This window comes from Capricornis sumatraensis, chromosome 5 (assembly GCF_032405125.1).
Source record: "Capricornis sumatraensis isolate serow.1 chromosome 5, serow.2, whole genome shotgun sequence".
Classification (NCBI taxonomy): domain Eukaryota; kingdom Metazoa; phylum Chordata; class Mammalia; order Artiodactyla; family Bovidae; genus Capricornis; species Capricornis sumatraensis.
Window position 1 is genome coordinate 118,166,436 of NC_091073.1, and position 22,657 is coordinate 118,189,092.

Sequence of the window (22,657 nt, forward strand, 5' to 3'; positions counted from 1 at the left end):
TTATTACAGAATACTGAATATAGTTCCCTGTGCTATACAGCGGGTTTCCCTGACAGCTCAGTTGGTAAAGAATCTGCCTGCAATGCAGGAGACCCCGGTTCGATCCCTGGCTCGGGAAGATCCGCTGAAGAAGGGGTAGGCTACCCACTCCAGTATTCTTGGGCTTCCCTGGTGGCTCAGCTGGTAAAGAATCTGCCTGCAATGCAGGAGACCTGGATTCGACCCCTGGATTGGGAAGATACCCTGGAGAAGGGAAAGGCTACCCACTCTAGTATTCTGGCCTGGAGAATTTCATAGACTAGTTTATGGGGTCGCAAAGAGTCAGACACAACTGAGCGACTTTGACTCACTCACTAGGCTCGATTTGTTGTGCTTACGAAGGTGCTCTTGGAACGGAACTTGTTCGTATGTATATAGTGAACGTATATGTAGTGTTTAGTGAAAGTCGCTCAGTCGTGTCCGACTCTTTGCGACCCCATGGACTATACAGTCCATGGAATTCTCCAGGCCAGGATACTGGAGTGGGTTGCTGTTCCTTCCTCCAGGGGATCTTCCCAACCCAGGGATTGAACCCAGGTCTCCTGCATCGCAGGCAGATTCTTTACCAGCTGAGCCACGAGGGAAGCACAAAACATTGTACTTACTGGGTAATAGTTTGAGTTTACTAAGTCCCAGACTCCCAACCCTCCCTCCCCAGCCCCCACCCCCTGTCAGTCCTGAGTCTGTTCTCTCTGTTTCTGTTTCAGAGATATGTTTGATTGTGTCATAGTTTAGATTCCAGTATACGTGATGTCATACGATACTTGTCTGTTTGGCTTGACTTTGCTTTAGCATGACAGTCTCTGGGTCCCTCTGTGTTGCTGCCAGTGGTGTTACTGCATTCTTTTTTGTGGCTGCCGAGTGTCCCGTCATGTGCACCGCGTCTTTGTCCGTTCACCTTTCATTAGGCATTCAGGTTGTTTCCATGTCTCGGTTCAGTTCAGCCGCTCAGTCGTGTCCGGCGCTTTGCAACCCCATGGGCCGCAGCGCGCCAGGCCTCCCTGTCCATCACTGGCTCCCGAAGCCCGCCCCTCCACGTGCACTGACCGGGCTATTGTTGACAGTGCTGCTGTGCGCACAGGGGTGCAGGCATCTGCTAGAACCACAGTTTTGTCCCAGTTTCCCAGGAGTGGGATCGCTGGACCTTATGGCAAGCCTTATTTTTGGTTTTTGAGGAACCTCCATGCTGTTTTCCGTAGTGGCCGCACCCACCAGTGTGCATTCCCACCAGCCGTTGTGGCGGGGGGGGGAGGTTTCCTTTTCTCCACACCCTCTCCAGCATTTATTATTATAGACATTTTAACGGTGGCCATTCTTACCTGTCCATCATGCAGACTCTTGAAGAGTCTGGGGCAGGTTTTCTCATAGAAGGCCATGCCCTGATTCAAATGCTGGGGCCAGTGGTTTTTTTTAACTTGTTCTTTTATCTCCGCTTGCTGCCCATGACCTGAAGTGAGGTGGGTGGGGGCAGGGGTGGGCTTTGGTGAGATCTAGGTTAAACCCTTTTGACAGGAATACCTCCTGTTGTGGCGTGTCAGGTTCTGTTCTTGGTGATGCTAAAGGGATAATTACCAGATCTCCTCATCCTGAAGACCCTTTGCTTCCCCCTTTGTAATTCACAGTCTGTGGGGTGAGACTTCTGCACCTGGGAAATAAACTGCTCCCAACAGCTCTCACTCAGTGGTTTTCAGTGCATCAGTGACCTGAATCTGTCCTGTTGGGGTTGCCATGTGGTGATTTTTCTCATCTGGACTTGCCTTCTGCAAGTCTTAGCTGGTATTCTTCTGTCAGTAAAAGCCCTTGGTTGTTTTTAGTATCGCTCTTGTCTTGTGGATATTTGTTGTCGTTCAGATGTTATAATCAATTACAAAATTAACAGATTTAATTACATTTTTGTAGACTACAGTAAGAGAATTCGCTTGCCATGAACATATGCCAGATAAATGGTTAAGATGCTTGTTAACACAAAGAATTCCTCTAATTTCTTTTTTTGGTTGCACTGGTGGGTTGAGGGATCTTAGTTCCCAGCCAGGGATTGAACCTGGGCCCTTGGCAGTGAAAGCACAGGGTCCTGACCACCGGACCTCCAGGGAATTTCCTCCTCTAAATTGTTAAGAAAAGAATTTTAAAACCCCAAAGACAATTAGACAAAGAATAGAACCAGGTGGACAGTTCAGAGAAGAGGAAATGCAAATTGTTGGTGACCATGAGAAGGCACTTAGCCTCAAAGTGAGCAGGGGAATGCAAATCTGAAGAGCAAGGTACTGGGTTCCCCCTTTAGAAGTGGAAGCTGAGCTGATGACTTCTGATGTTGGTGAGAGCGGCAGTGTGTTGCTGGTGGGGGGCTGGTCGGTAGCGGGGTGGGGAGCAGATTGCTGCCTCCTGTTTGGAAGAGTGATCAGGCATCATCCATGGACATGAAAAATTCGTATTTTTCTTTGAACTCAACTCTTCTACTTTGGGGCATGTAACCTATGAAACAACATACGTAGGTACACAGGTGTTGGTTACAGCCTTGCTTGTAGACATTTTAAAAAAGGAAGCAACCTGAAGGTCCTCAGTAGGCTTTAAGCATGAGTGAGGCTCATGCCCATGGGCTGGGGATGGTTGCCAGCCCATTCCATGAGCAGCTGCTCCAGCTGCCCAGGCCGGGCGTTGTGGTAAAGTGCTAAGTCCAGGTCCTAGCCTTGGGGTTCTGGTAGGGGGAGGGGACACTCATTCTGGAGGCTTCCACGTGAAGGAAAGAGAAGGGGGCAGAGGACCAAGGGCAGCTTTCTCAGCATGTTGTGAATGTTCTTTTTTAAAACGGATGATATTAAAAATTTTTTCTTCCTTTATTTCTTTGCACGGTGTCTTCATTGCTGCATGGGCTTTCTCTAGTGGCGTGTGGGCTCCGGGTTGCCGTGACTTCTCTCGCTGCAGAGCACGGGCTCTAGAGCGCAGGCTCAGTAGTTGCAGCTTATTGCTCTGCAGCATGTGGGATCTTCCTGGACCAGGGATCGAACCCGTGTCCCCTGCATTGGAAGGCGGATTCTCAACTACTGGACCACCAGGGAAGCCCCAGGAATGTGCTTTTATACCCCCAAATAAAATTCTAAAAAGGTTGGCAGAGTGCACATTTATTTGACTAGCCCCAGCCGGCTTTCTTCTTTCAGGTCCCACAGACCTGGGTTGGAAAGCTCTTGGGAGCCCTGCTCAGGCTGTGCAGTGACCCAGAGCTGCAGGTAGGGGACTTGGGGCCTTTGGGGCCGAGGGTTCAGACAGGAGAGTGCAACAACAACCCCCTCACCCCCTGTCTTTCTCACTCACCAGGTATTTCTTCCCTCACCCAGCCCTCATCCCTCACCCAGCCCTCATCCCTCACCCAGCCCTCATCCCCAGCTGCAACAGTCTTCCATTTCCTCCGTTTCATTTTCTTTGTACAAAAGTAGTGTATTCTCTACAGGCATTTTAGGAAACAGGGTGAAACACACATTTCACAGACAAATAGAAACAGAAAAAGAAAAAATCACTGCAGGGCCTAACTGCCAGAGTCGGCCTCTGTCATCATTTTGACGTGTTCATTTTTCCCTCTGTTTTTTAAGACGGGTCCATGTTCCCTGGTGACTCAGCTAGTAAAGAATCCACCTGCAATGCGGGAGACCTGGGTTTGATCCCTGGGTTGGGAAGATCCCCTGGAGAAGGGAAAGGCTACCCACTCCAGTATTCTGTCCTGGAGAATCCCATGGACTGTATAGTCCATGGGGTCGCAAAGAGTCGGACCCAACTGAGCGACTTTCACTTTCTTTTCACTTTCTGTGTTACATACAATTTTGTATCTTACTTAAAAAAAAAAGATCATAAGCGTTGCTGCTTTGCTAAGTAAAAGTCTCTGCAGACATTATTTTATTTAATTATTAATTTATTTATTTTCTGGCCATGCCACCTGGCATGTGGGATATTAGTTCTCTGACTAGGGATCAAACCCGAACCCCAAGCACTGAGTCTAAACCACTGGACCACCAGGGAAGTCCCCAGATGCTATTTTAAATGGTTGTGCGATGTCCCACCGTCTGCAGACACAGTCGCTGAAGCCCTCACTTCCATGTTGGTGGACACTCTGGTTCATATCACTGTTTCAGAAGTGCTGGACTTCTTTGGGCCTCAAACTTTGTGTCCACATCAGAGGGTCTTTCAGTGTGAGGGGCAGAGGGCTGAGCTTCTGGGGAAGGGGGCTCACACGCTTGCCAGCATGGGCCTCATGGACACAAAAGTCATGCCTGTTGAGGGTTTGGTAGGTGAGAAGTGGAACTTCATTTTTAATTTCTATTTCTTTAAGTCCTAACTGAGAGTGAGCAATTTCCATGTAAATTGCCCATTTGTACTTGCTTTACTTTGTTAAGATTTTATGTTGTTTTTTTTTTTTTTAAGTGACGTCTGTATGCTTTGCATGTTGGTGTGATGTTAACCCATTAGCATAGTCACATTTTTTATCCAGGTGTTGATTTCCCCTTTAGGGGTTTCCCACATGGCTCATTGGTAAAGAATCCATCTGCCAATGCAGGAGACACAAGAGATGTGAGTTCAGTCCCTGGGATGGAAAGATCCCCTGGAGAAGGAAGTGGCAACCAACTCCAGTGTTCTTGCCTGGAGAATCCCACGGGCAGAGGAGCAAGGACGGGGGCTGGGGGGAGCAGTGCGGGGATGCTGCAGTTCACGGGATCCCAGAGTCCGACACCACTGAGCAACTAAGCACAGCAGAGTCACATTTTTATCCAGGGGTTGATTTCTCTTTAGCTGTATCTTCTCTAAGGGTTTGTTTTTTTAGACAATTTTTTACCATTTAGGACTTCATTTTTATGCCATGAATCTGTCGATCTCCTCTGTCTGTCCTTTAAATCCAAGGAGCCTTGTTGCAAATGGCATCTCTCAGGACCTAGCACAGCGCCCCCTGCAGCTTGACTGCAGCTCCACAAAGGCAGACTCCGTGGCCAGTGGGCTCCCCCTCCCCCACCGCTGCCTGGCCAATCTGTGCTGGGGGCGGGATAGGGTCCCAGGGCGGCGGAGCCTGGTGGGCTGCCGTCTATGGGGTCACACAGAGTCGGTCACAACTGAAGTGACTTAGCAGCAGCAGCAGCTGGTGGCTGAGATCCGAGGCCCCAGGCTTCAGGGAAGTGGTAGGCCGGGTGAGGCACGCATGCAGGGGAGCGCGGTTGAGGGTGCCCAGAGGAGAGGTGGAAGGGACCTGCCCTCGTGGGGTCTCCAGGCTCAGGACGGATGTTTGAGAAGATGGTTTGCAGGGACCGTCCCCCTCTGCCCTGTGTGTCATCTGGCTGTGGCTAATGGCAGACCAAGGAGAGGGAGGGGGTCCATCGGGGGCTCCTGGTGGGCTCTGCCTGTGGCGTGAGTTCACGAAGCAGGGCGGGTCTGCCTGTGACCTTGACCCCCACGCCCTTCTCATCTCTCAGCCGATGGCCGCATGGGGAGGCTGCAGTCGGCCAGGCAGTCTCTAAAGCTCCGGAGGTGGCTTCCTGTGAGCCCCATGCAGTCACCAGGGTTCCCTCGTGCTGGTTCATGGTGATGCTGTGGCCCAGGGACCGAGGCCTCGTAGCTGATTGCCTGGCAGGGCAGGGAGTTGCCAGCTGAAGACAGGGTAGAATTAAGAGGGAAGCCAGGTCTCCGATGCCACTGAGCGTGCACAGGTCTCCGATACCACTGAGCGTGCACAGGCCAGGCCTCTCAGCCGCCGTGGAGATGCGCCTCGTCACCTCCTACCTGCCTGGCGCCCTCAGGTGTGATGCCTTCCCCACCCCGGCTCCAGGGATGCGAGAAGATCCTGGGCAGTGCAGGCACCTCGGTGGACAACGACCAGTTCCACAAGGTCATCCATGAGCTGAAAAGAAAGAACGTCCCAGACATCATGGCCCAGGGTGTTGGCAAGCTGGCCAGAGCACCCACTGGCCACGGACCGTGGCTGTCTCCACTGCCCCAGGATCTGCAGAAAGACTAGAAGGAGGAGCCAGAGGAGTCAGACATAGGGTTTGGCTTATTCTACTAGAGTCCTGCTCCTCTGCAAATAAAACCCTTTTACTTTAAAAAAAAAAGAAGAAAGCCTGAAAACCAACTGCCAGGTGCCAAGGCTCTGATTGCCACTCCCAGTTGCTCTGTGATATAAGCAGGCTGGTGGGACTGGAAGCGCTTGCTGGTGCTGAGCAGAAGGTGTGCACTTGAACCGGCTACTTGGGGCTGGACAGTGGAACCCTTGCAGGGTGGTGGGGACAAGGTGTTGCAGCGTAGGCCCTGCTTTTGTATCCTCCGTAATGGGAATTCAGATGCTTTTATTTACTTACAGCTTTATTTTATTGACATAGTTGAGTTACGATGTTGCATTTCTGGTGAACAGCAAGGTGATTCAGTTACGCACATATAATCTTTTTCATATTTTTTTACATTACAGTTTAGTACAGGATATTGCATTGATATTGATCTTCCTCTGGAGGAGGAAATGGCTACCCACTCCGATATTCTTGCCTGGAGAATCCCCATGGACAGAGGAGCGTGGCAGGCTGTAGTCCATGGGGTCGCAAGGAGTTGGACACGGCTGAGCCACTGAGCACACACACTTTGAATATAATTCCCCGTGTTGTTCCCTCGCTGTTTATCCATTCTCTACATATGACAGTTTGCATCCTCTAATCCCAAATTCCCACTCCTTCCCTCCCTCACCCGGAATTCAGATGCTTTTCAACTTTGGTCTATTAGACTCTCAAACTACCCAAGTCTTTATCCTTAATAGTGTGCACGGATCCTCAGCCCCCCTTTCCTTGAGACCCTGAACTTATACATCTGTACTGGAGTTCCCAGGTTGAGGAGCACTCCTCTGTCTTGCAGCAAAAAGGGTACAAGTATTTGAATACTGTATTGCGTCTCCCCTTTATTAAAATATTTTACTTCTATTAAAAAAAGTTGAAAGCAGACTTATGAGCGTGTTGATGCTGCTGATAAAGGACTGAAGAGCTACAGACTGAATGCATTTTCGAAACCTGTTGGACTGGAAGAGGCAGATTTTTAGCTCATGGGATTCGGCTGGACCGTTGTTCAGTTCTGAAGGAAGAGAACAACCTTTAAAGACAGATAAAATGCAGGACACATGTCTAAACTGGGATGAAAAGGCTGAGTGCCTCAACGGGACGTGCAGTTTGACCTTCTGAGGCCAGAGTCCCCTCAACCCACCGCAGCGAGGCTCACCCCACCTTCAGGGTCGTCGGAGGATTCTGAGGGATTTGGGGGTGCACACGGTGTGGTGTTCCTGTCCTCTTTGGGGGAAAGCTGTTGAAAGGCAGCAGAATTTTCTCGGCGGAACACATGGTCCTCAGTCGTGATGCCTCTCAGCAGGGAGCTATGTCTTGTCTGTCTGGCCTCCCTCAGGGTTTTAGGGTGAGGTTAGGAGGCCGGTTTTTCCAGGAGTCATGTATGGATGTGAGAGTCAGACTATAAAGAAAGCTGGGCGCCGAAGAATTGATGCTTTTGAACTGTGATGTTGGAGAAGACTCTTGAGAGTCCCCTGGACAGCAAGGAGATCCAGCCACTCCACTCTAAAGGAAATCAGTCCTGAATATTCATTGGAAGGACTAATGCTGAAGCTGAAGCTCCAATACTTTGGCCACCTGATGCGAAGAACTGACTCCTTGGAAAAGACCCTGATGCTGGGGAAGACTGAAGGCAGGAGGAGAAGGGGATGACAGAGGATGAGATGGTTGGATGGCATCACAGACTCGATGGACATGAGTTTGAGTAAACTCTGGGAGTTGGTGGTGGACAGGGAGGCCTGGCGTGCTGCAGTCCATGGGGTCGCAAAGAGTCGGACACACCTGAGCAGCTGAACTGAACTAGGAGGCTGGTAGGGGCCGTAAAGAGGGGACTGAGCCTTGCTCAGACTTGGTGGACAGGAAGAAAAATGAAAAAACTGCTATAGAGTAGCTGGCTTGCTGCCAGAAAGCCTGTTTCCAGGCGGTCTTTGATCCTCACTGCTTTCCATGGGGGAGAGGACGCATTCCCTGGGGAGCTCTCTGACTCTGGGACTTAGCAGCTGGGGCAGAATTCCCTGGGGACGGGTCTGGGAAGGGGCTCCTTTCTCTGTGCTGGGCCCCTGGAATCTATAGGACCTGTATGTTTTTTACATCCCTCTTAAAGTTCTCCATAAAGAATCTGCCTCCCACGCAGGAGACCCAGGTTCGATCTCTGGGTCGGGAAGCTCCCCTGGAGAAGGGAGTGGCTACCCACTCCAGTATTCCTGCCTGGAGAATCCCATGGACAAGAGGAGCCTGGCGGGGCTAACAGTCCATGGGGGGTTGCAAAGAGTTCGACACGTGACTGAGTGACTAACATTTGAAGTGCTAAGGAGGACCCTTGGCTTGTAGATGGCCGTCTTCTCCTCATGTCTCTTCACATTATGCACATTCTTTGTGCATAACTCTCTGTGTCCAAATTTCCCCTTTTTATCAGGACACCAGTCATAGGGAGTGGGGCCCACCCGAATCCAGGGGGACCTCATCTCAGCTAATCCCTTTTGCAACCACCCTATTTCCAAATAAGGTCACACTGTCAAGTACCAGGGGCTAGAACTTCCAAATACAGATCTAGGGGGAACCCAGTTCAGTCCATGACAGCTTTCATCAGACTTTCAGAGAGAGACATGATCCAGAAGAGCCTCAGGATCTCTGAGGTCGGCCTCTGTGGTCTCTTGGGGAAGAGATGGAGGGACCGATAATCCACAGGCCTGAGCTGATGGGGGACTGGCTCCCGGGACCAGAGAGAAGAGGGCATCTGTGTGTACAAGCATGGCCTGGGGCTTGGGGCCTCAGCTCAATCCACAGGCCCAAGCTAATGGGGAATTGCTGAGGTGTCCAGCTATATTGGTCACCTGCTGTGTGCCAACTCGGCTCCAGACCCTCCATAAACACATCACTGCATAGCAACTTCAGTTGGAAGGGGGATTATCCCCGGTTTACAGACTAAAAACCCCGAGACCCACTGATGTTCAGGGGACTAGACAGACGCGGAGCCAGTAGCTGCCAGAGGCTGAATTTGCACCCAAGTTTTCTTGGCTGCGGAGTACGTGTCTTGCCATCACACCCGTCCATCTCCACTTTGGATCTGATCTCAACTGCGATTTATCTCAACAAACTGTCCCAGCCAGGGACCACTTTCGTCAGCCTGCCGTCCTCCCCACAAGGGGAGCAAAAGCCAGGGCATGCAGTTTATGCTCAGCAGCTAAGACGAATGTTCTTCATGCCTTCACTGACTCATTGATTCATTCAGAGAATCACCACGCACCACCCGTGTCGCCCTGTTCGCCTCCCTCGGCTCAGCGGTCAAGGGTCTTGATGGACCCGCGTGGCCGGCCACTGCCCGGGTCCCCACTCCTTCCTGGGCAGCACAGCTGGCAGCCCCCTGGGCTGCAGGAAGATGTTTTGCTGCCACCTTGTGGTCAAGAAGACCCCAGCTGGCTGTCAGCAGGAAGCTCGCCCTTGCTGGGCCCCGAGAAGGACCTCCCCAGGCTCCTTGGCTCAGTGACCTCAGCTGGGCGTGCCTCCACTTATCAGTGGATCATCCGGCAAATATTTGAGAGGGACTAGGTACAAGGTTCCATGGGATTCCCGGGCCCGAGGCCGCCCTTCTTCCCACCATGGCACTGCCCCTCTGCACAGCATGCCTTTGCAGGGGGCTTTCTATTTCTCCCGAGACATCCTGGGTTTAGTTGTCTCCACTGCCCCCAGGCCACAGCCGCACTCGCAGGCGCCCTCTTCTCTCAGGTCCTGATACCTAGTCCAGCGCACCCAGCCCTAGAGTCGGCTCTTCTCCTTCTGACCTGCCTTTGCTCTGGGCTGCTCATTGCTCAGCCTCCAGGGACCCCTGTCCGTTCTCACCCAGGACCATGCCCAGGAATTAAAGAGATTGCGTCTTCAGTTCCCCCAGAACCTTCCGTGGGGTCTCTGTGCAACAGGTTTAGCCTGGCATTTCTGATGACCTTAAGCACCAGAGAACTGACACAAGAGCCAGCTTTATGGGGTTTCCGTTTGGTTGGTGTGGCCCTAGCCTAGAGCTTTTCAGGACTGCCCTACTTTCCTTTGGGTTGTGTTGAGTGAGCTGTTGACTGCTTCTCTTTGGAGTCAAGTCTTGTGAGACGGAACACAGAGACCCTGTCCATGACCAGGGACAGTGGCGGTGGCTAATGCCAACAAGAAGGAGAGGTGTGCGCCTGCCCCGATCTCCTTTCCAGGGTCTTTGTCTGAGCCGTTTATGTGCAGGCCGGTGCCCTTCTCTGTCTAGTCTCTCCGAGTCAGGAAGGGTTTCTGGGAAGAAGAAGTAGGAAGGAGTCAGCCAGACAAGGAAGAGGAAGCTGTGCCAGGTTTAGTTCTTCATGGCTCTGCTGAGGCTTCATTGCTGTGCCGGCTTTTCTCTACTTGCGGGGAGCGGGGCTCCTCTCTGGCTGGGATGTGTGGGCCTCTCTCGTTGCAGAGGACAGGCTCACCGGTTTCGGGAGCTGGAGCACAGGCTCAGTAGCTGTGGCACACGGGCTTAGTTGCTCCAAGGCGTGTGGGATCTTCCCGGGTTAGGGATGGAACCTGTGTCTCCCGCGCTGGCAGGCGGATTCTTTACCACTGAGCCAGCAGGGGGGCCTCAGGCTCAGCATTTTGCCTGGACCAGTTCTGCAGGTGCAGTGGGAGCCCAGAGCCGGTGTGCCCTCTGAGAACGGAAGGTGTTCTTTCACCTTCTGGCCTGGGCATGGCTGCCTGCCTTCCTGGAGCCTGTGTGTGTGTGTGTGTGTGTGTGTGTGTGTCTGCGTGTGTGTGCATGTCTGTCTCTCTGTGTGTGTCTATGTCTCTGTGTATATGTGTCTGTGTGTGTGTCTGTGTGTGTGCGTGTCTATGTGTGTCTGTGTGTCTATGTATATGTGTCTCTGTGTGTGTCCCTGTGTCTGTGTGTCTGTGTGTGTGTGTCTGTAAGTGCGGGCCTTTTACTCTCCTGTTCCGTCCTGCTCCTCTCCGCCTGAGGGTAGCCAGTTGGGTTCTAAAGCAGCTCACCCCCCTGTTGGGCACCTTGTCCCCTGTCCCCATTTAGTGCTCATTTGCCTCTGATAGCTGCTGTCCTGTGCGTGCATTTTCATTGGCTGGGGAAGAGGGTTTGGAATGAGCCGCCTTATTCTGTGGGGGAGGGGTCATCCCATATGTGTGCGTGAGAAAGGGCAGACAGACTGATATGAACAAAGATAGGGAAGTTCGGTGTGTGAGGCTTAAACTTGGGAACATGAGTCAGGATTCCTGAGTTGTGTTCTTGTCTCGATGCCTGAAGGATCCTGGGAAGAGCTCTTCTGCAGAACCGACTATTATGTGGGGGAAATGTACCCTAGAGAGGAAGGCGCCATCCTCATCACCATTAATAACCAGTCCCAGGAAAATACAGAATCACCCCCCAGGGCCCCGGAGATCCAGCCCGGGACTTAGAAGTTTCCAGCTCAAGGTTCCACAGGAGCACCCAGGATGGAGGCCCTGCCTTCCTCAGGCATTCCCCCACCCCAGCCCCCTCTGGAATGTGCCACTTTTATCTTGTACTTTGCTTCTGACCAGGACCGTGGAATTCTAAAGCTGAGAGGGACAGATATGTTGGGAGTTGGGTTGGACTGGGGCTGGAGCAGGCCTGGGAGTATTATGTCTTCAGAGGGAAACGCAAGCCCCCTCAGCCTTGCCACTGCCTAAACTGGTTTGTCCTGATCTGCTTGTGGTCCTTGTGGATTATGCTAAACTGGCCCATCTCCAGGACCCCGGAGAGGACTGACACTTAAATGGTTAGTGGAGAGCACAGCGCAGCGACCCTGCCCTCTGCCCCGTCCTGGAGGAAGCCCTGCATTTAACGAGTGCCTGGGACAGCCCACGAAGGGCATAGGTGCTTGGAGTCAGCCTCCCACGAGGTCTGCAGTCTGCAGCTTCACCTCTGCACAGCCTCTGGACAGGAGGAGGGGGGCCAAAGAGCCGGAGGAGCCAGGAGACTTGAGGGGCTCAGAAGTGAGTCACTCGTCCAGCACGATCCAGTTCAGGTCCCAAGGTTATCTTCTGATTTTCTGCCGCCCTTGGGCAGGACAGCACTTATCCTAGTCCAGGTGATTTTATAGTCTTCGAGGAAGAAGATAGCCTCAGTCATTAACAGAAGAGCTGACTGAAACAACCAGCAACTCGGATTCGCAAGTTTCCCAACCTCAGACTGAGCCAAGAGCCAAGACAGGATCACCTCGTTCAGGCTCCGTGTTTTCCAGATAAGAAACCCTCAGTGTAACTCCTGACTCATAATTTAGGCTTTTACCAGCTTCCACCCTGGTGGATCATCTTCTGGTTCTTCCCTGGAGAAAAGAGCGAATGGCCCGCTTCTCTCCAAAACCGAGCCCAGCGCATGCTGTGCCCAGGACTGTTATTTATTTGGCCTGCTCTTAATGACAGCTCCTCTCCTACCTGCCCCAACTGAGGAGGAGCCCTGGGCTGGAATTTCCTGTTTTCTGAGGGCTCGGGGGCCCCCGCCGCCGCCGTTCCCGGGTGTTCCAGGCCAGGCTTGCCGCCTCTCTCGGTGCTGGGCTGGCTCCCGGCCTCTCCAGGTCTGGGCTTGCCGGCTTGCGAGGTGGAGGCGTTGAGGGACTCAGTCGGCCGACACCAGGTGCCCAGAGGCCGGAGGTCCGTGCGCCCCGGCCGCGGCCCCGGCCCGGGCCCAGCCCCGCGCCCCTCGCCATGGGCCTGGCCCTCGCCCGCGGGCCCTGAGCATGGAGCGGGGCTGGCTGCCGGCGGACAGCTGCAGCCGGGAGCGGCCCGCCGCCTGCCGCCGCGCCCTCAGCGTCTGCGACTCGCTGGACCTGCACGGCGCCCCGGCCGACCGCGCCGCCTCCGCCCTGCAGGCCGCCCTGTGCGCTGCGCGCGAGCAGCCGGCGCGGCCGCGGAGCGTGTGCTCTGGCGGCCCGGGGCCGCCGCCGCCCCCCGCCGGCGCCCGCAGCCTGCTGCTCGGACTCCTGCGCCCGCGCCTCGGCCGCCGCGGCACCCCCGACGGCCGCGCGTCGGCTCCTGGGCCCGCACCCAGCCCCGCGCCGAGCCCCGCGTCCAGCCCCGCGCCGGCTCGCCGCAGCCGGCCCCGGGGCGCCCAGGCACCGCGGCCCACCAGCATGACGTTCCTGGAGGTGAACCGCCTGGAGCTGGCGGGCGAGGCCGAGGGCGCGGGCGCGGGGCTGGGCCGCGCGGGCAGCTCCGGCTTCTTGCGGGGCGCCTCGCTCTGGAGCAGCCAGCGCTGGCAGGTGCTGCGCGGCGGCGGCGGGCGCAGCGCCCCGAGCCCCCGGCGCGGCCTGTCGGCGCTGAGGAAGAGCTTCAGTTTTCGCCTGCGCCGCGGCCAGGAGATCCGGCGCGCTGAGTCCGGGCTGCTGCCCCGCGCGCGCACCCGCAGCGACGGCGACGCCAGCTCCCTGGGCGCCTTCCCCAGCCGCCGCGACCTGCTGCTGGGCACCGAGGCCCCGCGCGCCGCGCCCGAGGCCGGCCGCCCCCGCACTGCCGCCGGCCTCTGGAGGCTGCTCACCAGCCGCTTCCGCCGGAGGGAGCCCGCGTCCGCGCCCGCGCCGTCTGAGCCGCTTTGGAGCCGCCGGGCGGCCGCGGCCCCCGGACTCCTGGGCGCGCCGAGCGGTAAGGGGGAGCGGCCCGGGCCTGGGTGTCCTCTCCGGTTGGAGTCCGGGCTTGAGGGCGGGTGTGAAACAAACCAGACACCTACCAGGAGAGGTGGGCGTGCCGTGAAGGCGGGCGGGGGGGGGGGCGTGAGGGTCCGCCAGACGGGGCTGGACCAAGTGGATCAGCGCCCGGCAGGATCTGGGGTCGCTGTTGGGTCTGGAGACGGTGGCTGTGGCAAAGGTGGGCTTCCAGGTGGGTCCCGGGAGGGCCTCCCTCCCGTGGCCCTAGCGAAGTGGAATGAGAGCGGAACGGAAGGGCCCCTTTCTCACGTTTGGAGACCCAGGAAGGGGCCCCGGGACGGATGAGACCCTCGGAGCCCGGGCCGGCTCTGGAGGGCGGGGAGGACTAGATCAGCAGCAGCTCTAGCTCCCAGGTGAGCCTCTAAGCCGCCTTTGCAGTTTAGGGACTGGACCCGCGCGTTGTAACTACTCTTGGAGGCAGCCTGGGGAGGGGGCGTGAACCCTGCCCCCAAGAGCCTGGTCCCTTCGGAGCTGCCTGGAGCCGGCCCCAGGATGTCTGTGCCAACCTAGAGGCTCAAGGAGAGGGGCTGGCCCTGGCAGGGGCTCTGGGTAGCGCCGGGGTGAGGCAGGAGCTGGGGATGGACTTGAGAGGAGGAGCGCTGGAGGCGGATCTCTGGGAAAGAAAGGGTGGCTGGCTCCTGCCAAGGAGGAGCCTGGGGAGGAGGGCCGGCTGGGAGGGGCAGACAGCTCCCTGTTGGACCGGCCTCTCCCCAAACAGGGCCAGGTGAAGGGCTCCGCCCTCTTTGCTCACCAGGAATGTGGTGGGTGGCCCCACCCTGTGAGGGTGAGCTGTTCCTACTGGCTGCAGAGGCGGCCCCCAGCCCAGCTTGGGTCTGGCGGAGACCCATGGAGCAGCCTCTCACCAGGCGGGGGCGCCAAGTAGGGCGTGACTCAAGGTAGTAGCTACCCACTCTGCTGGAGTGGGAAGAAGAGGGATCTGGTCTGTCCAGGCGGGAGAACTGAGAGCTGTCACCCCGCTGTTCTATTATCAGAGAGCATTCTTGCTGCTCTCTAGGGAAGATCCCCTGGAGAAGGAAATAGCAACCCACTCCAGTTCTCTTGCCTGGAAAATCCCATGGACTGAGAAGCCTGGTAGGCTATAGTCCGTGGGGTCACAAAGAGTCAGACACGACTGAGCGACTTCACTTAGGGAGCTAGGGGCTTCCAGGCAGCGCTAGTGGTAAAGCACCCGTCTGCCAGTGCAGGAGATGTGAGAGACACAGGTTCAATCCCTGGGTGGGGAAGATTCCCCTGGAGGAGGGCATGGCCACCCACTCCAGAATTCCTGCCTGGAGAATCCCCACGGACAGAGGAGCCTGGCGGGCTCGCAGAGCGTCAGACATGACCGAAGTGACTTGAGTGTGCACAGGAATCTAGGGCGTGAGGGTGTTTTCTGGCTGTGGCCTCACAAAGGTGCCAGGTCACAGAGGCAGCTGGTGCTGGATAGCAAAGGGGCATGTGCCATCCCAGCCCTGACGGGTGGCCTTCTCTCCTGCAGACTCCTTTGTGAACAGCCAGGAGTGGACCCTGAGCCGCTCAGTGCCGGAGCTTAAAGTGGTGAGTGAGTGGGAGGCACAGGCAGCCCTGGGCTGGGGGTGCGGGCTAGAGTGGTGGGCCGGCGTGACTCTCCCCGACCACCCCAGCTTCCAGTCCCCTCTGTCTCTAGGCTCAGACTTGCCCCGTGCCCGTCTCTTCCCGGTTTCTCTTGCCTTTTCCATCCTCAGTGCTGGGCCATCTCCTCCCAACTGGATCAGCCTGTCCTGCCTGTCCTGCTGTGCCATCTGTCTGTCCAGCCCTCTGACCACTGCTCCTTCCTCTCCCGCAGGGCATTGTAGGGAACCTGTCTAGTGGGAAGTCGGCCCTGGTGCACCGCTATCTGACGGGGACCTATGTCCAGGAGGAGTCCCCTGAAGGTGAGCGTTAACGGGCCGGCCCGTCCCTGTCTCCCGCTGTTTGTTCAGGGGGCTGCAGCGCTGTGTCTCTCTCCATCCTCCCGTCTTCTCTGTTGGAAGCTGTGGGTCCCTTCTCTGTGTGGCCACCCCTCCAACCCCCGTCGTGGGCTCACTCTTGCGGCTTGGGGCCTGACCGCGCACTCTGTCCTAGGGGGTCGGTTTAAGAAGGAGATTGTGGTGGATGGCCAGAGTTACCTGCTACTGATCCGAGATGAAGGAGGCCCCCCCGAGCTCCAGGTAGCCCTGGCCCGTGCGTGGCGCCCCCATTTTTCGAGGTTCCTAGCTGGGACCCCAGCAAGATCGTGTGTGGGGCGGCGGTGGGTCGGATGGGGGTGGCGAAGTTCACCCATGCCCAGGTGAGGGTGGTAATTCTGCTCCGCCCCCCACCCCCCCCCCCCCAGTTTGCTGCCTGGGTGGACGCAGTGGTGTTTGTGTTCAGCCTGGAGGATGAGATCAGCTTCCAGACGGTGTACAACTACTTCCTGCGCCTCTGCAGCTTCCGCAACACCAGCGAGGTGCCCATGGTGCTGGTGGGCACACAGGGTGAGCGGGCCTGCTCACTGGGGCGGCGCGGCGGCTGTGGGTCCCCGTGGGCCGGCGTGAGAAAGCCTGGCCCCTACCCCCTCTGCCCTCCTGGCGCTGATCCAGCCCTTCCAATGGGCCACCCCCACACCCCCACCCCGAGCAGGCGCCTCCTCTCTGCCCCCTACATGCTGGGTCGCCCCCCGGCTGTGACCCTGTCGTCCTTGTAATGGCCGTGTCCTGCTGCACTCTTTGAGATGAACACGGGGGTGGCTCATTTCCACTCAGTGAGTCGGCGGCAGAGCTGGAACGAGGCCCAGACCCCCATATTCTCGTGTTCTGCGGCATCCACCACCCGGGCTCTCGGCCCACCCCACCCTCTGACCACACGGCGCAGTGTCAGCCGGCTGAGTCAGCCCCCGATTCCTCACCTCCGTCTCTGACAGACGCCATCAGTGCCGCGAACCCGCGGGTCATCGATGACAGCCGGGCCCGCAAGCTGTCCACAGACTTGAAGCGATGCACCTACTACGAGACGTGTGCCACCTACGGGCTCAACGTGGAGCGCGTCTTCCAGGACGGTAACTCGGCGGGCGCCGGGCACTGCCCCGGAGGGGGTCAGGCAGGCTCTGCGAGGGGGCAGTCGGCTCTAAGTGGGGTTTCCCCCACCTCCCCAGAGGGGTCATTGACTCTGCTGTCCCCTGCAGTGGCCCAGAAGGTAGTGGCCTTGCGGAAGAAGCAGCAGCTGGCCATCGGGCCCTGCAAGTCACTGCCCAACTCCCCCAGCCACTCGGCCGTGTCCGCCGCCTCCATCCCGGCCGTACACATCAACCAGGTGCGGCCTGCTCCCCGCGCTCCCCCCACCGCACGCCCATCCCACCCCACCTCGGCCCTGCCTCTCCATTCTGTCTGTCTGCCTGCCTGTCCCTGCCGCGTCTGGTCTCCCGCCTTGCGGATGGTTTGAAAGCACTGGCTCGGGTCCCCTCAGCCTGCACACCTGCCCTGGCCTGGCCCCCCACCTGTGCCCCGCAGTCCCTGCCCTCCTGCTCCCAGCTCCCCTCACTGCTCCACACTTCTTAACCTGCAGCCACCGCCACCTAAGCATTTGCTCTGGTCAGCCAGGGTTAGCGCGGGCTCAGTACCCACCTCCAGAGGAGTCCCTGGAGGCGCCCCCTCCTCACCTGCTGGCCCCTGACCCCGTGTTTGCATTTAGAAGGGCAGCACTTAACCCACAAGGGTTGATGACCTTTGTGCTGCGTGGGGTCCATTGCGAGGACGGGGTGCCTGAGCTGGGTCCTGCCGTGTCCCAGATTACGCCCTGGACACCTGCCTGCTTCCCGGGCCTACTGCCTGGTCAGTTCTGGGCCCTTGACATTCGGCCCAGGGCTTCTGTAACTGTGTTCCTGGACTCGGTCTCCTGCGCTGCGGAAAGCCCTGGGCCAGCACAGGCGTGCGTGCTGAGCGGTCAAGTCCACGCTGCTCCTTCCGCCGAGGGCTGTTTGTTGTCTTTGCGAAAGCTTCCCGGCCCCCCGCGTCCTGACAGCCTGGTGGGCTTTTCCAGGGATCCCCTCCCTTTACAGCTGTAAAAGACCTCAGGGCTCCCCTGTAAGAAAGGGAGAGCCGTACACGGGTCTTCTCCACCGTCTCTGAGCCACTTGGCCTTGTAGCAGAGTCAGCTGTGCACAGGGACCCTGTGCCCTTCGCGGGGCAGCAGCTTGGGTGTTGGCCTCGGACCAGAGGAGGCTGCTGGGGCAGGGCGCGTCCTCTACTTAGTGACCATCCGGTGGGCCGTCAGGGGTCATGCCGCCCATGGCTCCTGGAGCCGCCACCAGCGAATACCGCTGTGTGTGTCCCGCCATTCTCTGCTTCCTGCGGTCAGCAGACTTAGCAGCCTTAGTTGCTGTTCGCTCCCCGCCCAGCCCTCCTCCTCCCCATATCTCACGCCCTGTCACACACACAGCCTGGAAGCCAGCCTCACCCTCCCCCCCGCCCCCGCCAATGGCGCCCTGAGCCCCACCCGGCCTCCCAAAGCCTCCCCGTTCTTGCAGGCCTGGGGAGCTCTTCCAGGGTGACCTGTCACCTGGTGTCACGCCCAGCTGTGAGCCAAGACTCCGCAGTCTTGTTCTCTCCCAGCTCCTGCCCTTGACTGCAGCCCTTTGCCTCTGATTTAGCTAGGGGCCCTAGGCAGGGGGTGGAGGGTGGGCAGCCCAGGGCGGTGACCATGGGGTCCCGCGGGCCTCCAGGCCTTTGCTGCCCACCTCCTGGGTTAGCCTCTATAGGAACAGGCGGCCCCTCTGCTCTGCCCTGCGAGCCCCAGGCCCCCGGGTTCAGCCGCCCTGAGAGCCCTCTCTGTCCTTAGGCCACGAATGGCGGCAGCAGCGCCTTCAGCGACTACTCGGCCTCAGTCCCCTCCACGCCCAGCATCAGCCAGCGGGAGCTGCGCGTGGAGACCATCGCTGCCTCCTCCACCCCCACACCCATCCGCAAGCAGTCCAAGCGGCGCTCCAACATCTTCACGGTACGTGCCCACCCCTCCCGCCGCCGACCAGGCAGGGCCGAGCCCCCAGCCTCCAGGACGCTGCACCTGCCCTCTCTGCATCTGCACAGACACGCGCCGCTCCCGGAGGGAGCTCCGTGCAGGCATCCCCCACCAGCACCCAGATTATGACCCTCCGTGGGCTCCATGCAGGCGCCCCCACCCCGCCAACCCCCCACCAGCACCCAGACTGGGATCCTCCTCCGAGCCCGCAGGGCCGCCCCTCAGCACAGCCACACAGAAACCCTCCTCCCGGCCCCTTAGGGCTGTCCTGGCCAGCTGGAGGGCTCTTTGGACTCGTCTGCTCTCTTAACTTCGAGACACCCTGGATCCTGCCCTTGTGGACCGAGGCCCTGGGTGGCTGGCCCAAGGCCGCAGGAGGTGGTAGCTGGCAGAACCAGAGCAGGTCCAGGCCTCCCAGTCCGCCTGCACCCCACCACCCCCGTTCTTTCCATTCCACCGTGGTTCCCCCCACCACCGCCCCGCTGCTGCCATCGGCCTGACAAAAGGCCCGGACGTCTTCCCCAGGCCCCTGTGTCTCCCGAGTCCTGCCTCGGTTTCCCATACACCCAAGCCGCCCACCACAGGCTCTGCTCTCAGCTCCTCCACGCAAACCCCCAGCCCAGGGTCCTGTGTGCCTCCAGCTGCTGAGGCCCTGCCTGTCACCTCTCGGGGGCCCAAGCCTACGTCTGGCCCGCAGACACACTGTCCAGCAAGGGGGCTTGGCAGGACCCTCCTGGGAGTCGTGGGCCTGACGAGGTGGGCGTGCCATGCCGGGCGGACCCGCACGAGGAGATCGCCCTGTCTCTCTGCGTCGCTCCTCATCCCGCTCTCCGAGTGTCGGGGCTCGGGTGTCGGTCGGTTGGTCCGGCCCCCGACCAGGGTCAGGCCCCGGCCAGGCCCTCAGGAACCCAGCTCAGACAGAGCCAGTGCTCCCCAGGCCTTGTCCCTGCATCCTAGCTGTGCGCGCTTCTGCCTCGTCTGCCTGCCTGTCCCCTGCGGCCCTGCCCCGCGCCTTGCATCCTGCTGCTGCCGTGCGTCACCCGCCACCCCCAGCCCCGACCCTGCCTGGATTCACAGCTTCTCATCTCTGCTCACGCCTGCTGAGACACACAGCGCCCTGGGCTGCCTGCTTGTGCGTTAACCCCCCTGCGGCCGCCGTGGGGCCCATGGGCACCTGGGTCTACAGTGACTGCCCTCTGTGCCTACGGTGCCCGCTCGCTGACGTCCTGCCCACCCACTCCTCTCCCCTCGTCCCTCCCCTCCCGCCTTCCTCCGCTGCTCGCTCAGCGCCTCCGTGCGCCCTGCCGCCTGCTCCTCTGCGCTGCCTTCACGTGCCCCTCGCCGCACCCGTCCTCCACGGCACAGCCGCCCCACCAGGCCTCTTTCATTCTCTCCATCTTCACTGTGGCGACCTGATTTTTTTTGTTTTTTTTTCTCTCCATCGTTTCCATGGTGACCTCACTTGCGCCATTGTCCTTGAGGGAGCCTCCAGACGCGCCCATGTCTCTCGAGGTGCCTCTCGGGACCTCCCCTTCTCATCGTCGCTGCTGGGAGGGGGAGGGTAGAGGGCAGGGGGTCCCCCCCTCTTGCCATCCTCTGGCAGAGCCATGCCTGCCCCCGTCCCAGCCCCGTGACTTTCCTGCTGGACGGGCCACTGACGTCCCCCTGGTCTCTCCTCTGTGACTTAATGTCCTTGTTTTGACGCTTCTCGCCCTGGTTCCCATCCTGGGTGGGGTGCACACCCCACGCCCCCTGCCCTCCTCTGGGCTCCCAGGGGTCCTCAGGTGGTTGCGGGGTGGGGGGCCTCTCTGCTGGCCAGCCTGGCTGGGACAGGCTGCATGTGAACCCCACTCCCCACGACTGGCTCTTCCGTCTGGGGGTGCAAGGGGCAGAGGCCACAGTGCCCAGGAGAGGCCCCGGAGGGCAGGCACTGGTAGCAGAGACGTCCGTGGGCAGTGGCCTGGCTCTCCCTGCTGGTCTGTCCATGGCCCTCATGGCCTGCTCCCTGGCAGCCTGGAGGAGCTGGGGGAAGGACGTGGGGCCCGGAGCGCAGAGCACCCCCCCCACACCCTGAGATGGACCGCCGGCCTGCAGCCTCTCCTCCTCCTCCTCTTCAGCCGCCTCTCCTCCCCGGGCGCCCGGGTTCTCTGCCCTCGCCACCTGCTGACCCACTGTGTGCGCGGCTCGAGTATAACTTGCCAAAAATCTCTATTCTTTCGATATTTGCAGATATGTGCCACTGTTTCCAACTTTTCATCAACAAAAAGGCCTTTCCAACTCCTTCCAAATTAGAAGACCAGGTGGTGACACACAGCACCTCTGGACATTGTCCCCCGTGCGGGGCCGGGCCCTGGGACTGCTCTCAGATGAGAAGCGGCCGCCGTGCTCCCCACTCCAGAGACCCACAGGAACCTTTGTAACTAACCCCCACACCCCCAGGCAAGGCTAGGAACCGCTGGAGCGCCCCGCCAGCCCGCGTGGCCAGCCCGGCGGAACGCACGGCGCCAGGCTCTCGCCGCACGGAGAAGAAGGGAGCTCGGCCCCTGTCCCCGCCTGGCGCGCCGGCCAGCAACGAGGCCCAGAGGCCGGGGCGTCCAGCGCCCGGCCGGCGGCCCAGCTGCTCCCAGGGGTGCTCCCCGCCCCTCCCCTCCTCTGCTCCTTCCTGCATGGACTTCTCTGCTGTTCCTGCTCTGCTGGACGCCGCCGCCGCCTTCTCCTCCTCCTCCTCCTCGCCGCGCTTGCCTTCCCCTCTCTTGGCCCCCCCAACACACCCCATTTCCTAGGATCCGCATCGGGCCGGGCTCTGCCCCAGGAGCCCCGGCAGGGGCGCAGGGCCTCCTCCGGCCCGTCTCCTCTCTCTCTGCATCCACTGTGCCCCCTCGGGCCTCGCGGCCGCTGAGCTTGGCACGCAGTGCCGCCGCGTGTGGTGTGTCTGTGCCGCGGCCGGCTCTCACTTCTGGACTTTGTTCTCCCCTCACCCGGTGGTCGTGCCCCGCGCTGCTCCCAGCCAGCCCGCAGCCTCCACCATCCACCTCTCCTCTCCGGGCCCCTTCCCTTCTCTTAGGCCCCAGCCTCCCCCGGCCCCCCCGGGCTGCGCGCTCCTCACGCCCTCGGTATCTCGTGTCCTCGCTCTTTTGTAAGGGGCGGGCCCGGCCCAGTGATGACCTGTGCTGCTCTGTATGGTGCCGTGTGTAAGAATAAACACCCGTTGGAATACTCGTGGTCTCCATTCCTTCCCAGTCCCGCCGTGCCCACCCAGCCCGGCCCTGCCTGGCTGCTAGGGCCTGTCCAGGGGGAGGGAGGGATTCGGGGAGGGTGGGGTGCCAGCTGGGGATTCCAGGCGGGCAGCTGAACCCCCGCAGACCCCAGGCCCCCACTGACATGCCCCTTCTCTTCTCTTCCAGTCTAGAAAGGGTGCCGACTTGGACCGGGAGAAGAAGGCAGCCGAGTGCAAGGTGGACAGCATCGGGAGCGGCCGGGCCATCCCCATCAAACAGGTCAGCACTCCCTTCCCCCCAGGGCTGGAGAAAAGTGGAGAGGAGGCCCCAGCAATGCTGGAGGATGGCTCTGGAAGATGGGAGAGACCAGCGCCCCAGGCCCCTGCCAGGCTGAGCTGTTAACACACCCCTGGCAAGGATGGCCAGCATGCTCATCGGGCCTGGCCCTGCCTGTTCGCCCTCATCACCACCTGGGGGCAGCAGAGAGCTGCCCGCCACCTGCAGCGGCTCTGCGTTGGTGGTGGTGATTCTGGAGGTGCCCGACCCTGCAGCACGGCTTGGCCTTCCCCCACATCCCTCTCCTCCTCCCTCCCCGGAAAGGGAGAGAATTCACAGAAGGGCACCCTGAGGAGTATGG

General features: G+C 59.1%; 1 protein-coding gene across 6 annotated transcripts in view; it reads left to right on the forward strand.

Moving 5' to 3' along the window:
- Positions 1-22,657, forward strand: part of AGAP3 (ArfGAP with GTPase domain, ankyrin repeat and PH domain 3) — a 56,170-nt gene that overhangs the window by 14,524 nt on the left and 18,989 nt on the right. For 3 of the 6 annotated variants that reach the window (XM_068973485.1, XM_068973488.1, XM_068973486.1), the window contains 8 exons: positions 15,288-15,346; positions 15,615-15,702; positions 15,893-15,978; positions 16,143-16,284; positions 16,710-16,844; positions 16,971-17,098; positions 18,623-18,781; positions 22,207-22,299. In XM_068973485.1, the coding sequence (XP_068829586.1) occupies positions 15,288-15,346; positions 15,615-15,702; positions 15,893-15,978; positions 16,143-16,284; positions 16,710-16,844; positions 16,971-17,098; positions 18,623-18,781; positions 22,207-22,299 (890 nt within the window). Of the gene's footprint in view, positions 1-12,826; positions 13,728-15,287; positions 15,347-15,614; positions 15,703-15,892; positions 15,979-16,142; positions 16,285-16,709; positions 16,845-16,970; positions 17,099-18,622; positions 18,782-21,031; positions 21,297-22,206; positions 22,300-22,657 lie in introns of those variants that run through there. The other 3 variants (XM_068973489.1, XM_068973490.1, XM_068973491.1) reach the window with 3 other exon arrangements.